The sequence below is a fragment of the Orbicella faveolata genome, unplaced genomic scaffold (assembly GCF_042242905.1).
Source record: "Orbicella faveolata isolate gen_17 unplaced genomic scaffold, um_ofav_v1 contig_47, whole genome shotgun sequence".
Lineage (NCBI taxonomy): Eukaryota > Metazoa > Cnidaria > Anthozoa > Scleractinia > Merulinidae > Orbicella > Orbicella faveolata.
The window spans coordinates 15423526-15438223 of NW_028301577.1; the positions used below are offsets into that span (position 1 = coordinate 15423526).

Below are 14698 nucleotides of genomic sequence, written 5' to 3' on the forward strand. Positions count from 1 at the left end.
GAAATATTATCGGTTTGTTCTGCTGTCTTGTTCTGTTTTTTCTCTTGGTCTTTTTTGTAGCCCGCCGAGGCCAGTCTTTCGTCTAAATCAGTTGAAAAAAGTTTGAAAAAGATGTTCCCATTCACGTTTAAGCTCTCAGGCGATAATTCTGGAGTTGTTTGGCCGAAACATCGGCTTGGTTATGTTCACGTTTTTCGGTTGCTATGGGCGACCGTGGCTTCCTTTGTTAGGTCAAGTCTGGGGAGTGAGGTCACAAAAAATTGTAATTAATTCTGGTTTTGTTCGATTTCGCTGAAATTTTAACACGATAAAGCTGGATTGTTAAGGAGTAGATTTACCTTCTGCCGATGTGTGGTAGCTATTAACGCTAAAGTGATATATCGCTTCGATGTCAGGGTTTTGAAGAGATTTTTTTGCAACGTGTAGGTTCGGCGTGATTTTGTAATCTGAGATTTTTGTTGACCCTGAAGAAACAAGGTTTGGCGAGTAAACATTACAGATTGCGTAATTCAAAGTTGGCGGAGTGGAGATCTGCGTCTGGTCTCCAACAAAAAAAAAATTAAAAAAAATAAACCAAGGGTAGAACATGAACCGCGCTCGGCCCATGGCCGCGCAGTTAATCAGAGAAATTGTAGCTTTATAGTGAATATTTATCAATACCGTAGAGTCCTGATTATAAGATCCCAGGCTGCAGATGAAAAAACAATTACAGGAGAAACATGTTTGGACTTTAGTTTCCAGGAAATTCACTCCCTTAACGATTAGTTACACGGAACTCTTTACTGTGGTAAATGACCCTTTTACCAGTGAGTATGACCAATATTTCCGGAGGTAAATTTCCCATAGTTAATACCCATGGATACATCAAAAAGATCACACACAGCGCTCTTGACATTTAATGTGGTCAGTTGCATTGATGTTTTGACGTCTAAGGTATTACGAGCAAATCACGTTTCTCTGTTTGTCATTAATATGTAACCGAACAGGAAAAATGTTTTCCTCCATGTGCTATTTTTGTTACCTTGGCAAAATCCTGTGTAACCATTGTTTCACAATTCACAAAGTACATTAAAACCCAGCAAAAAACAAAAAACAAAAGTCAAGGGGGGGGTCATTGAAAGTGTCTGTGAAGTAAACACATTTTGCAGGTTAGGCTCGTTTTTCGCAGCAGGGGTGAAAACAAATGACATCATCGAAAAGCAAGTGCACACGATACAGTTTAGGTTTTGGTTATGATTATGGACCATGCAATCAACAATAACGTGGCCTGTTTCGTAGGGATGCCAGATGACCTGCTACATAACTGAGATAATTAATGTTCATGAACACAACTTTTGAATCGCGTTGGCTAGGGAATGTTTACTGTGGGAACAGCTTTATTTCGTTAGCTACATTTGTCCTGGGATTTGTTGATTAGTTCCAGTTGAGACAAAAAGATTAGTTAGGCTTAGCTCTTATGCAGATGCTCCCCCCCCCCACCCCGTCTCCCCTTCATGAAAAATTCAATCTGTATCCAGTCGAAATTGTTCGATAAAGTACTCTTAAGCCATAAGAGTAAGCCTGAACCAAGGAACAGTAATAGAAGTATTGTCTACTTTTATTCCTCAGCCGACATATTAGAATCGGTCGCTGGTTGCATGGAGTTTGTTCACAATAAATCAGCTCCGATTACAAATGTCAGCTAATATTTGTGCTTCCAGCTGAGAAAAGTGTATGTAAATTATACTTTTAGAAATTAGCTTTTGTGCTCAAACATCCCCAGAATATTTAGCGTGAAGTTTGAAGGCAAATGAAAATATTTAGTCCTTGTAAACTTGTGAGTCTACAGAAACTGCACCGTCACACAACATATCAAGAAATCATCGTTTATCAGTCAAGAGGACCTTAACTTGCTAACCATATATACACAGGAAAATACTGGGCTTTGTCATTATCTTATATCTGTCCGTAACACTTCGGGTGTTGATATAAATATGCTGATTTTAGCAATAGATGGGAGTTGAAAGTAATGAAATCAATCAAGTGTAAATTTTATTCTGACAGTTGCAGACTGTGCATCGCAACATATACAATGTTTACTAGAATTCATTTTCCGCAGAAATTGTCAGGATTTTAAGCTGATCAAAGGAATTTCAATGTGACATAATTTAAATATGTATTCGCAGAAAGTTCTGTCTGAGAACTGGAACTTTGTATGATTGTTATGATTGATTGATTATTCTTTATTCATCCAAGAATTTCACGCATATACAGAAACCAAATGCTTACCCACCTTATAATAAATGGCACGTCAAAAATAAATACAGCAGCGACTGTCTGAGAAACACTTAGACCTGAGGCCTAAGACTCCCTACGAATCTCAAAAACAACTTAAAATTTGCAAAAAAACAACACCCGGTAAGAGTAATCACACATCTAATGGCCACTGCTGAAAAACACTCAACCTTTTGCAAGTGGAACCCAGTCTACACGCCAGTAGTATATAGGGGGTCAGACAAATACCGTTTCGCAGAGGGAGGAGTATTTCCCCATTTTGCAACCCCCAGCTTTTATTCCGAAGCTCGCAAGCTCGCTTCGGTTAAACCACGGGGGTGCAAAACGGGGAAATGCTGAGTCCCTCTTTGAAACAGTATTTGTCTGACCCCCTATATACTACTTACAACAACGGGAGGGAGGGAGGGCCACATATTAGAAACAAGTGAGCCCGCTGTTATACCGCTCGAGCCACGATGTCTCGAGCAACAAACAAGTGCGTGTGACTGATGCGGGGCCGGAAAGAAAGCTGCGGGAAGCGTTGTTACAGGGTGTATTGGGGGCAGCACAACTACCAGCTGAAGAAAGGAATGAAAATGCCGGAGCTGTGTAGAGGCTGCGGAGTCGGCCTTCTGCAGCAATGTTGCAGTATTTTGATAAATTACTTTCAGAAAATGCGCCAGCGGCAAGAAAGGCTGTCCAGAATGTACTGGATGAACCAATTTCTCAGGAAACGCAGAAGAGTTTGCAAAACCCCTTACTTCCAAAGCCTTACCAACCAAGACCTCCTCCGCGCCAAAGAAAGTTGAGAAAAGCGCAAAGGCTTCTGAGGGAATACGACCCCTTCCCTGTGCAGAAAACCCGAACAGTTACAGACTACCAGAAGGAGATTCTGGATCTATTCGACGATGCAGAGTATGAAGGGGAAGAGAGTACAGCCCAGCGTTTCATTCAATGGCGCTTCATTGAAGGTCTGGGGAGAAATCTCCGTCCAAAATTTATGGCGAGGATACGAGAAAAAGTAAGCACGTCGTTTTATCTGAGACACATTTTCGCGTATCAGTTGCGAAATATTGAGGATGAAACGGTGATTGTGTACTACTCAAACCCCAAGGGCTCCGCTTGGTTCAACAAACAGGAAGATGCGGAAAAATGGCTTAGCTGCCAGGAAGAACTGCGTCTTGACCTTGAGAGAGTTGAAAGGCCCAACACAAAGTGGGCGTTTGAAGCCTTTTTCAACGTTGACCTGAAGGTTATGATTGACAGGCAGCCTTTGGTGGGAACAGGGCCTTTGCCTGACTGGCTGCGCAACCTTGCCCATAGCCGGTCGATGGCGGCGTTGGACACGTATAACGTCAACCTGTGCCTATGGCGGTGCATCGCTGTGCACCGAGGGGCGCGCACAGACCGTTGCACAAAAGAAGCCTGAAGTCTTGCCCAGAGTTTCTACAAACTCAACACCATTCCAGCAAACTTTGCAAAAACGTCTCTTGATGAGCTGGACAAGGTGGAAGCCCATCTGAATGAGGGCACGCTGGTCTCAACTTGGGTTGGAATCCGGGCCTACGAGCCTGAGCGTCTTCCAGACGGAGAAGTGGTTTGGCACCTGAGAGTGAACCCGAACCCCAAACGGAAAAACGTTTTGACGAAGGGGTCTACGGAGGCCATGCTTTCGTGATTAGAGATCACGAAGCTGGCGAAAACCTATGCATGCACCCATTGCGGGCAGAGATTCACAAAAACCTGTCATCTACAACGCCATCACCAAACCTGCAGCGCGGGAAAAACGGTAATATATTGCCCGTGGACAAAAGTGGAAGCCCCGCAGACAGCTTTCGAGAGAGTGATGTACCCAAATAGCACAGCATCCAGACAAGCGCTGCTGTGGCTGGAGCGAGAAACGAAGCAACGGGGCATCCACATCCACCACGCAATGCGTGGGCATGGGGGCGAGAGATGGCTTCTGCGAGAAGGTGGAACAATGAAGAGATCGCCTGTTGATGGCTACAACCACGAAACAAAGACGGTATTCCAATACCATGGCTGCTCCTTCCACGGATGCCCAAAATGTTTCCCGTGCAATCGAGAACAAAGACCTGTCAGTAACGGTAAAACCCCCGAACAACTGTACCAAGACACTCTAAACCGTACAGCATTTCTGCGGGAGCGCGGCTACAAAGTAATCGAGGCATGGTCTTGGGCCTCTTAAGGGGGAACCCCTGAGGAAACAAACGAAAACTTACCCACACGCTATTTTGTATGATTTCGAGGCGTATGGCGACAAAAACTATCGGAAAGAGCCAACAGGAACGTTAACGATAGGAAACACGCATGTGCATCTCTGTGAGTGTTGGCGACACTCTCGAAAGAGAGCCAACCCATATCTGTGAAAGAAACCCCGCGAAGCTGGTCCGCAAGTTCATGAAAGAGCTGGAGAGATGCGAGAAAAACATCCAGGACAAGGTGCGAGCGGAGTTTGTGCAGCGGCTCAAAGACATTGTCCGGCCAGAGCTGAAGCAAGAATTTGGATGATCGCGCTCTGTTCGAAGTGCTATTACGCCGACGAAGGAGAGTGAAAAAAAGAAGTTTAGCACGAAGGGGATGTCAAAGAAGCAGAACGAGATAATGTCGGCGGGTTTCTTGCCGATAAGGCTTGTGACCTCGTTGTTCAAAGCCGAAACAACTTCTGGAAGTCTTTTCACCCAGGCGGTGGACCGCTTGCCCTCAGGGAGTCGCATTTCAACGGTGTACTGGTGCCCGAACAAGCGCTCAGCCAGGGTGCGGTTGAAACGTTCAACAATGGCCTGGTCGCGGTGAATGTCAACGCGCCCGCGCTGGATATGTTTTGTGCTTTTCCATCTCTTTTGTGACAACGCCCATGAATTCGTGCCCGGGGTCAACTTGCAGCATTTCAGGCCATTTCAGAGGCGAGTGCTTGTAAATCTTCTGAAAAGCCTGGGCGACCTCATCAGAATTTTTCGAAGTCAGGGGTTCAGCCTCTTTGTAGCGGCTGGCCACATCGACAACGGTCAGCGCGTATTTGTAAACTTTGCGGCCACGAGGTCCGCCTGAATTTCGGTGGAGGAATTCGCCTCGGCGTGGGGAGGTATATCTGCCAGAGCGCTTGCTGATCAGCCACTTTTTTGCGGTTTCTTCAGGTACCTTGGTGGCCTCGGCTAATTTTTTTATCATGGCGATTCCTTTCCAGTAGCCCCCAGGGCCGTAGTATATCTTTGCGAGTTTGGCTTCCATCGCTTTACTATAAGGATGTGTAAAAAAGTTTAAAGGAACCCGAAGGCCGCGTAACCCACAGCGAGCGCCCCGGCGCCTATGAACATGAGTTCACCCTTTTTCTCCTGCTTGCTTGGCTGATAGAAATCTGAGAACTTGGGCTCCTTGGGGGGTATCATCTGTTCATCAGGATGCGCCTGGTTGTAGAGTTTGAAGGCATAGTCGGTGTTGGTGAAGTTCTGCTTGGCCTGCTCCTTTACTTGCGCGTTTGTCGCAATCCAGTCGAAAAGTTTGGTGTGGTCATGCGAGTATTTGGCGTAAGGCACATTGTAAGCCTTGAGAGCTTTGTCGTGGCACTTTTTTTCTTCAAGGGCAGCTTTGTCGCCACCTCCAAGCGCCCTTGCCAGATAATTGCCCGCAATGAAAGAGCGGCATTTACCACAGCCCCGCCAACCATAATTGCGATACTCGCCATGGTGTCATATATCAGAGTCTTTTTTTCAAATCATTAATTTCAGATGCTGGTGGGAAGGATTTTTTGGTCCTCGAGGTACTGTTTGAACGCAATGCTACCCGCCATGACGGCGGTGAACTTCACGTAATTCATCGCGCTGCTGCTGGGATCAGAAGTGAAATTCTCTGTCACAACCTTTTTTGCGGCCCAGCCGATGCCCGCAGCTAATCCTGTGAGAGTTGTGGCCTCAATGACAATCTTGACAAGCTTGTTGTCGGACATGGTGCATTTGATATAAGTAAAGAACGAAAGTTTAAAACAAAATTAATCTGTCTTTCCCGCGGCTTCTTCTTCTATCCTTTTCTTCTCTTCTAGTCTTTTCATCTCTTCTTGTAGTCTTCTTTCTTCTTTTTCTATTTTTCTTCTTCTTGTTTCTTTCTCTCTTTCTTTCATTCTTCTTTCCTTTTCTTCTTCGGCCGTTTCACACATCATTATCTTGAGAAGATGAAATACTCTTTCATAAACCTTTTTGTTGAAGTCGTACCATACAAGCCCTATACCAAAAATTGCGGCTGTATTGAAGAGAAAATGCGGAACGTGAACTTTCGGCATCGTGATATACTTTGCACTCAAAAGTTTGAATTGTTTTTTTAAATCCTTTTGGCTGTGTCGCGTGAGCGGGTTCTGGCTCAACACGTGCGGGCTCAGGCCTTGAGCTCGTCATGTCACAGCAAGGCATTGGGTGGTGCTGACGCTGCTATTTTTTTCTCCGCTGCACTTGGGGCTTTCGCCTTCTGTAGTCGGGGCTGGCTCGGGGGGCAGCTGTGGCGGCATTCACCTTATTTTCCGCGAGATAAGCCTCGGCTGCTTTCTTCTCTTTTTCGCGTGCCAGCCGTGTTCTTTCAGCAGCCACACGCTTTGGATTTTTTACGCGCTGCATGGTTGCAGTCGGAGTTGTCGCTTGCTGTGTGGCATCGACTGCAGGTGCTGCCCGGGTCTCGACCTGAGGTGAGCTCTGAGATTGTTCGGTAGACATTCTGAAACAAATGTGTATTCAAAGGAAATGAAAAATGTTTCAATGTTCGCCCGGAAGGAAGATGTTATGCCGGTCAACTTCTGGGTCAGCACCCAAACCCTGATGCCCATATGCTGAGCAGAAAAGGCGAGATTCAGCAGCTCACCTGTATGCCCTTTCACATCTTTGGAGGCTGCGCAGTCGTCTAGGATTATGAGTGTGTTGGCGTCCACGAAAAGCCATATCACGATCTTCAACCACATTTCCACCTCGTGCTGCTTGCATACTATCACATCCATTCTTGGACCATTTATACCAATTCTGTGGTAGGTCTTGTTGTGCGCGAATGTCGGGCAGATGAGCACGATGTAGTCGAGCTTAAAGCGGAAGGGGCCGTAGATCTGGTCAACCACAAACCTTGATTTTCCTGAATTCATCGGCCCCACAATGAGAGTGTTGAAGGGTATCTTGCTTGGAACCATATTAAAACTGTACAGATTCGAGCTGTCTGTCCATAACATTGAACTGGGAGTCGGAGATTACGAATACATGGCATTTCACGTCGCCTGAGCCTTCAGCTTTCTGCTCAATTTCCAGCTGGATACCGTCTGTACTGTTCACAATGCGGGTGCCGCTGCCATGCATCGACTGCTCCGCCATGGAGCGCATGTCAATCACAAGCCCGAACTTATCACCGGTGTAAACCTTTGTCGTATTCATGTGCTCGGTTTTATCTTTTTCTTTCACGAAGAAGCGGTGGGCCTCATCCCATGTCCTTGCCTTCAATGCCATCGTTGAAAAGCCTGTTGGGCGAGCCGTTGACTGTGACGCTGACTTTCGTCAGATCCGGGAAGATGAATTTTTCTGAATCTCTGTCGCCCACAGTATACGGCTCTACACACAGGAGGAGGAAGGCTTTTAGTGATCTTCTTTGGGCTTTGACTTTGATGTTGATCCTTGTGTCAGTGCCTTTTTTGAAAGACACCTCTTTGTCATGCATCACATGGTCGTAAGGAAACTCTTTGGCGCTGGTGTAAACGCTTTGTGCCTCGTCCGCCAGAGTCTTGCTGCGGATCGTTTCGTACTCAAACTGGATGTTTGTCGGCTTGTATTTCAGCTGGGTTGTGTCGGAGCCCCTGACCACATGTTTAGCTTCAGCAAGTTTTACTTCGAACATGAGGTCGTTGTAAAGGCCTGGGGGTAGAAAACACCGTGGTTGGTTAAAATCTGGTGGTCAAGCCTGATCTGGTACTTGCTTCCGTATACCTTGTTCAGCTTGTTTTCAGTGTCAACACCCGACGTTTTCTTGTCTCCCATGCCTGAGCGGATCTTGCATAGATCCTCGCTCTGAATCCCTTCGAGAAGCATGCCATCTCGCTTTTCCTGTGAAAGGAAAAGGTCTTAGTCAACCGTGTCTTGCAGGATAGTGCCTGCAAACTTCACGACCTGCCTGTCAACGAGCGCCCACGTGACGTTCTGAACAAGGAAGTTTTTGGCGTGCCCTCCAGAAATGTCGATGTGAAAGCGAAGCGCTAGCGAGCCCGGCACCAGAACCTTGTTCTCGTACAGCTTGGGCACGGAAACATACAGCTTATCCCCGGGGTTGGCTTCGGAGCGTTTAATGTCTTTTCGTTGTACGTTGGGCAAAGGTTATCTGGAACTTCCATTGTGTATCAATACACCGGCGATTATTTTCTAATTGAAAAAATAACAGGCTTGAAATATATTGCTATGTCGGAAGACCGCGGCGAATTTGGTTACAAAGAACCGTACCTTGACGAGCAGCTCGACAACGACGATGACACACAAGAGGTTAACAGAACCCAAACTTTTGACCCAGGCACGACATCAACTCCCTACCAACCTGCCATCCCCTACCACGTGGGTGAACAAACGGAAATGCATACCATGCAGCACGAGCAGTCCGGCCTTCCTGACACTTCTTATCAGGAAGGAACCCCTTTGCTTCAAAGAACACCTTCAATCAGTGATCTTCAAAAAGAAAGCTATTTGCGGCAAAAACTCAAAAAAGCTGTGGATGCGATAAAAGTCAAATACCCTAAAGCAAAATTTGAAAAAATCAAAATTAGAAGAGCACTGAAAAAAATGAGGGAAAAATTGTTGCTGTGGGGTCTAGAAAGGGTGAGTACAAGATTCTAAAAGATGATGAGTCAGGTGTTATGAAAAATTTTTTAGACAGCTTTAAAGATGAACTTGGACCGAAGGCTGAAGAAATTATAGCTGAAGACCGCGACACAATCAGAGAACAACACCAAAGTTTAAGAGAGGCAGAGATCCAACTACAACAGGCAGAAACACTCTCTTCACAAAGAGAAGAAGAAAAGAAAGAAGTGGAAGTCCTGAGACGTAAAATCGAGCAAACTAATGCTCAGATTGATGCCATTCAGGATGAACAAGGTTCGAATCTTGAAAGTGAAGCAGAGCTCAGAAGGCTGAAACAACTGAAAAAGAACTATCAAAGCTATCTTGAAAACAAGAAAAAAGAATTGGACTCGCTAACAAAAAAAGCAATAAACAGAGAAAAAGAACAACCCAAGGTTGACAGACTCAGGGCCAGCCTCGCACCAAAAGAAAGTGAAACAAACACCATGGAAGAAAGGCTCAACCAAAAAAAACCTTTGGACGACCTGAAAGAGCAGGAAAGCGAGCTGCAGCGCCAAAATGAGGAAGACCAGGCAATCATCCAAGATGAGAATGCCTCGCCCTCCGACAAAGAAGATGCAAGAGAGAGGGTGGCAGAAAGAAACGAGGAGCTCACAGGTTTGCAAACTCAGATTGCGGAAAGGGAAAGGGGGCGGCCTCTCTTGGAAAGGGTAAAAGAGATCTTCAAAAAATATGGCGTGACATTGACTGCTATTCTTATCGCCGCTGGGACCACAATCGGAGCTGTCATCGGGACCCTCACCAGAGGTTTGAAAGCCACCAGCAAAGCTTTGAGAAATGGCCTCAAAGATATTGCCGCGAAACTTGGTTCTCTGCAGCCCGGGCTTATTGGCTCGATTGTGAGCTTTCTATTCAAAGCCGCCGGCCAAGTCGTCGGGTTTCTGGCTGAGCACACCTGGCTGCTCATTCTTGCCACAGTGGCATGTTTGTTTGAACAATATATTAAGAAGCGACGTTAACTTACTGCCAAGCCATGAACAGTAAAGCCGATAATCCAACTACACCGACAATTACCGCTGTTTTGTTTATTTCGTGTTGCGGTGTTTTATCTGGAGCCTTTGGCTCTATTTTTTGCGCCGTTGGTTGTGCTTGCTTAGTTTTGTTTGAAGATGATTTCCTTGATTCAGCTGTTGCGGCTTTGTGTATCGGGTTGGACGGATGGCTATTGGGAGGGTTAATTTTTGACAGGCCGCCTACCATTAGTTTGAGCCCAGCTTTTTTTGTGTCTGGATTTACCTCGTTGTTCACCCAGTTTCATCCCGGAGACCGCCTGCTTTAGCTTCTTGTTGTAACCAACCGTGCTTGCGGTGTTGATTATCATTTGCGCGGGCATAAGCCAGGCCATGGGGGCTATAGCGAGCTTGAGCCTGACCTTCGCTTGATCCACTGCGAGCTGGTACCTTTGCACGCTCGTGGCCAGGTCGGGCTGTGTGATCGCACTTTCCATCAGCACCAGGAACTCGTTTTGGGCTTCTTTCGCCCGGCCACCAGAACCGAGAATACTGCTGCGGACGTTGACTTGCGCACCCAGAACGCAGTAAACGAAAGCCTCAATTGACTGGTTTATCCTTGCCAGGCCTGCCTGGGTCAAGCCATTCGCGGCATTGGGTGCAAACCAGTCGAACTGCCGATGTCCAAAAAGATCAGGCCGTATAAACTCAAAAAGGTTCCCTTAATCAGTTTTCCACCATCATCGCTAAACTTGTTCCACCCAGGATACTTATAATCTGTTTTTGTTGGCAATTCCCCCTAAGGCTTAACATACAACACCCCCAAACCACTATTTGCACCCGAAGTAAACCTAAAGTCGCTTTAAAGGTCTATGCCGACCTCGCCGCATATCCTTTTGTACAAAGCAACGTCATAATGATTATTCATTTGGTTGAAAATCGGCTCTTCGGGCAAAGCGCTTATGCTCTGAATTCCTCCTAGCTGGTACAAAATGCACCTGACCGTGAAATACACGTGGAAGATATAAAAAGCTCTTATCTGCGGTGGGAGATTCATCCTGCTCTCAAAGATTTCGCGAGAAACTCTGCACCCCTGTGTTGTGCAGAAAACCGCAAAGTTGAGCTGTTGCAGCCAATATTTCATGTCAGGCCCTCCTAACCAGTGTTTTGATTCGGTTCCAGAAGTGTGCCTGAGTTTGGTTTCTTGAAATATTTCTCGGAATTTTGTCATGAAATATTGGTCAGGCGTGACATAGATTTTGATTTCGGCGTTGAATATTTTCTTCAAGCTTGGCGCTTTGCCATTGAAAGGTACCGCAGGGATTGGCAAAGAAACTTTTCAACCAAGTGGTGACAGCTGGTAAGGAAAATCCCCGCTGTCTCCCAAACCGAGCGCTTCTTTCATTTCGGCGCTCCAATATTTTCTGTCTGAACTGAAGACGCTTTGAAATGAGCCTTCGCTTTCTTTGAAAAACACCTCTGCGGTTACATTTTTTTCTTGTCGATCATTTCTTGTGAAATGAACCGGCTTTTGTCCGCTTTTGGAAAGCGGTTTAAAAAGTTTGTCCACGCCTTTTTCTTCGCAGCATCTTTTTTCAAAAACTTGGGGTCACCAAACCCGGGATCTTGATTGATATCGTCGCACCGATTCGGCATTGTATTTGAACATAATTATTGTTAGTTAAATATAAAAATGGTTGTTCTCACTATTGTCACGCAAGAGAACGGCGCGACAATATCTTTTGACGAACTGATACCGAAAGTGCATTTCATGAAACTCATATCTTGAAGTTTATTCAACAGCTGGGACACTTTGAAAAAAGAAGGTTCGGCCTCCTTGGGAGATAAAAACAAAGATAGAGCTTTGTCAGTTAGTAAATTACCCCTAGGACATTATAATTTAGAAAGCTTGGCAAACAAAATAGACGGGCTGTTCGCAAAATATAAATATGACCTTGTAACAGAAATAAATCAACCTGTTGGCCAGCTTGTAATCAAAAATTTTGGGTTAAAACCGATTGAACTTGATCGCGATTTAGCCAATTTGTTTAATATTAGGCGAAATTTGGGTGTTATAACATTCGTAAAAGGTATTAAAGCTCCAGCGACATATTTTATTCGTTGTAATTTGATTGACACAGAACGGAATCTGTTCAATGCAAAAGGTCAGATGTATTAGCCCTGTTTGATGTGAAAGGGAAGCCTTATGAAAAGGTGAGCTACCAGGGTTCTCCGCAACAGGTTTTGCAAGACCTCTCAGTACCCCCCAGTCTCCACTGGGCCGGGGCGGGTTCACCTGGGGTTGTCACCGTGGACGGTCTCACCCCATACCCCTGACAAGCACCTGTACGTGCCTCACCCTCACATCCGAAAGGACCTTCATTTGCTTGCTGTAAAGAGTATAATTCTTCAAGCTATATACATTGATCCAGTCACCTCCCCTTTCACTTGTGGTGTTGCTTCTCTGTCCTTTGCCTAAATTTCACAGTATACACACATACGCATGCACTTTTGGGTGGCGAGATGATGTCATACTTGAGCTGTATTTAGAGATTGGATGAATAAATTATATCCCAACAGCACTTCTGAAGGCCAAAATGATTGTGCTTTTCCACGCTATTTGCTTTATTTTCACGGAGCTTTCTACACCGTTTGGCAGAAAGAGGTCAGACAGATAACATATCAAGTCATTGAAGCCATGCGAGAAGCAGAGGAAACTTAAACCGGCTCGATTGAGTCCCTTGTTCAAGGAATATCACATGTCACAAGCGATTGAACGCTGCGATCAAATCTTGCTATTTTCTCGTTTCCTCCTGCTCGCTTCACTTCGGCAGCTTCTGTGGTGAAAAAATAACTTACAGCGTGTTGACTGAGCGTATTGTTTGGTAAATTCTGTTCTGGTTCGTTATTTTCGGCCCAAACAAAAAAATCTTGAGTTGTCCTCCATGTTTTTCAGTACTGCTCGTCCAAGGGCTTGGGAAATATTTGGTTCCAGTCTTTCTGAGAAAAATGTCACGCAACTCGCAGATTTCAAAACAAAACTTTTGCTTCGAACGAAGGTTAGTCGCCGCCTTTTTTCGCTAACGCTCCCTGCCAAAAAGGAACCACTCGTGCCAATTGTAACCATCCCAGGAGCATACTTCTAAAAAATTCTTGTACTCTGGGTCGGCTTCTATGAGAGGAATTAACTCCATCGGCCGGCTTAGCGATGCTTTATGAAGATTTCCCTCCCTTTCGAAACAGGGGAAACAACAACCCTCGAAATAGCAGTCCGGATATTCAGTGCAAATTATCATTGGTACAATCTGCTGCATGTGTTGGCAGAAAGGCAGTTTTGAAATATGCTCGTGGACCTTGTCCCAGCCCAAATCGGCTCGCTGGCAAAGCTTTACGGCGACATAATCTTTGTAAATTTTCTCGCGAAGCTCTGGAGGGAGGTTTTGAATGGCCTCGGAAAGTTCGCTGCTTTCTTTCTGGCCCTGCATCAGCCACGCACACTTGTTTGTTGCTCAAGGCATTGCGGCTCGGGTGGTATAACAGCTGGCTCGCTTGTTTCTAATATGTGGCCCTCCCTCCGTCCCTCCCGTTGTCGTAAGTAGTATATAGGGGGTCAGACAAATACTGTTTCAAAGAGGGACTCAGCATTTCCCCGTTTTGCACCCCCCTGGTTTAACCAAAGCGAGCTTGCGAGCTTCGGAATAAAAGCTGGGGGTTGCAAAATGGGGAAATACTCCTCCCTCTGTGAAATGGTATTTGTCTGACCCCCTATATACTACTACGCTAAGTAGAAACCATGTGACAAACGCTTTGCTCTCGTGGACAAATAAATAAATGAATATCCCTGGCGTTGACAAAGTGTGGGAAATCCCACACAAAAATCTGCTGCACTGTGTCACCATAATAAAAATCGACAAAACCATGCCAACACATGCCAAAACTATTGTGATAACAGAAAGTAAAGGCCAGGAACAGCTAAGGAATATCATAGGCAAATAAAAAATACTTTAGGTCTATGAACATCATCTAATGGCATCTCCAGGTTCTGCAATTATGGTGGCCAGCATAATGGTTGATTTCCAGCATTTTTCCTCTAATGGATCAATAAAGGTGCTGCACTAATAGTGTCAAACCAAGTAGGTAGGCCAGAGCATATCCCGGTTTCTGTAGCATGAAGTAACTAGGAAAATTTCTACTCCCCCCTGGATGGGATGTTAGTCCATCGCAGGGTTACCCCCAGCATTAAGTTTGCCGGTACCCATTTATACACCTGGGTTCAGAGAGGCACTGTGAGGGTAAAGTGTCTTGTCCAAGAACACAATGCAATGTCCCCAGGCAGGACTCAAACCTGGACTGGTTGATTCGGAGACGAGCGCACTAACCATGAGGCCACCATGCCTCCCACATAACCAAGTGCCCAAATATTATTAGTGACCATGTTAAATACATGGCCATTTTACTGGAATAGCAAGGGAAACTTAACATACTTAGTTACCATAAGCTCTTTTTACAATCTTCCATCCTGTTTGTTGTGTGAATTGTTGCCTCTCTACCATCCATGATAATGGGCCAGTAAGGATTGTTTTCTGTTTGTTTGTTTTTTGCACCTGGATG

General features: G+C 45.5%; 2 protein-coding genes and 1 pseudogene across 11 annotated transcripts in view; 1 reads left to right on the forward strand and 2 right to left on the reverse strand.

Moving 5' to 3' along the window:
• The window catches only part of LOC110064413 (bridge-like lipid transfer protein family member 2), a 257542-nt gene that overhangs the window by 140103 nt on the left and 102741 nt on the right, over nt 1–14698 (reverse strand). The gene's annotated exons all lie outside the window — the stretch shown is intronic.
• Nucleotides 6316–14550, reverse strand: LOC149097318 (uncharacterized; annotated as a pseudogene).
• LOC149097319 (uncharacterized) lies at nt 9119–10096 on the forward strand. Its single transcript, XM_089279159.1, has one exon. It carries the CDS (start codon nt 9134–9136, stop codon nt 10094–10096), a length of 963 nt encoding a protein of 320 aa, XP_089135285.1. The 5' UTR covers nt 9119–9133.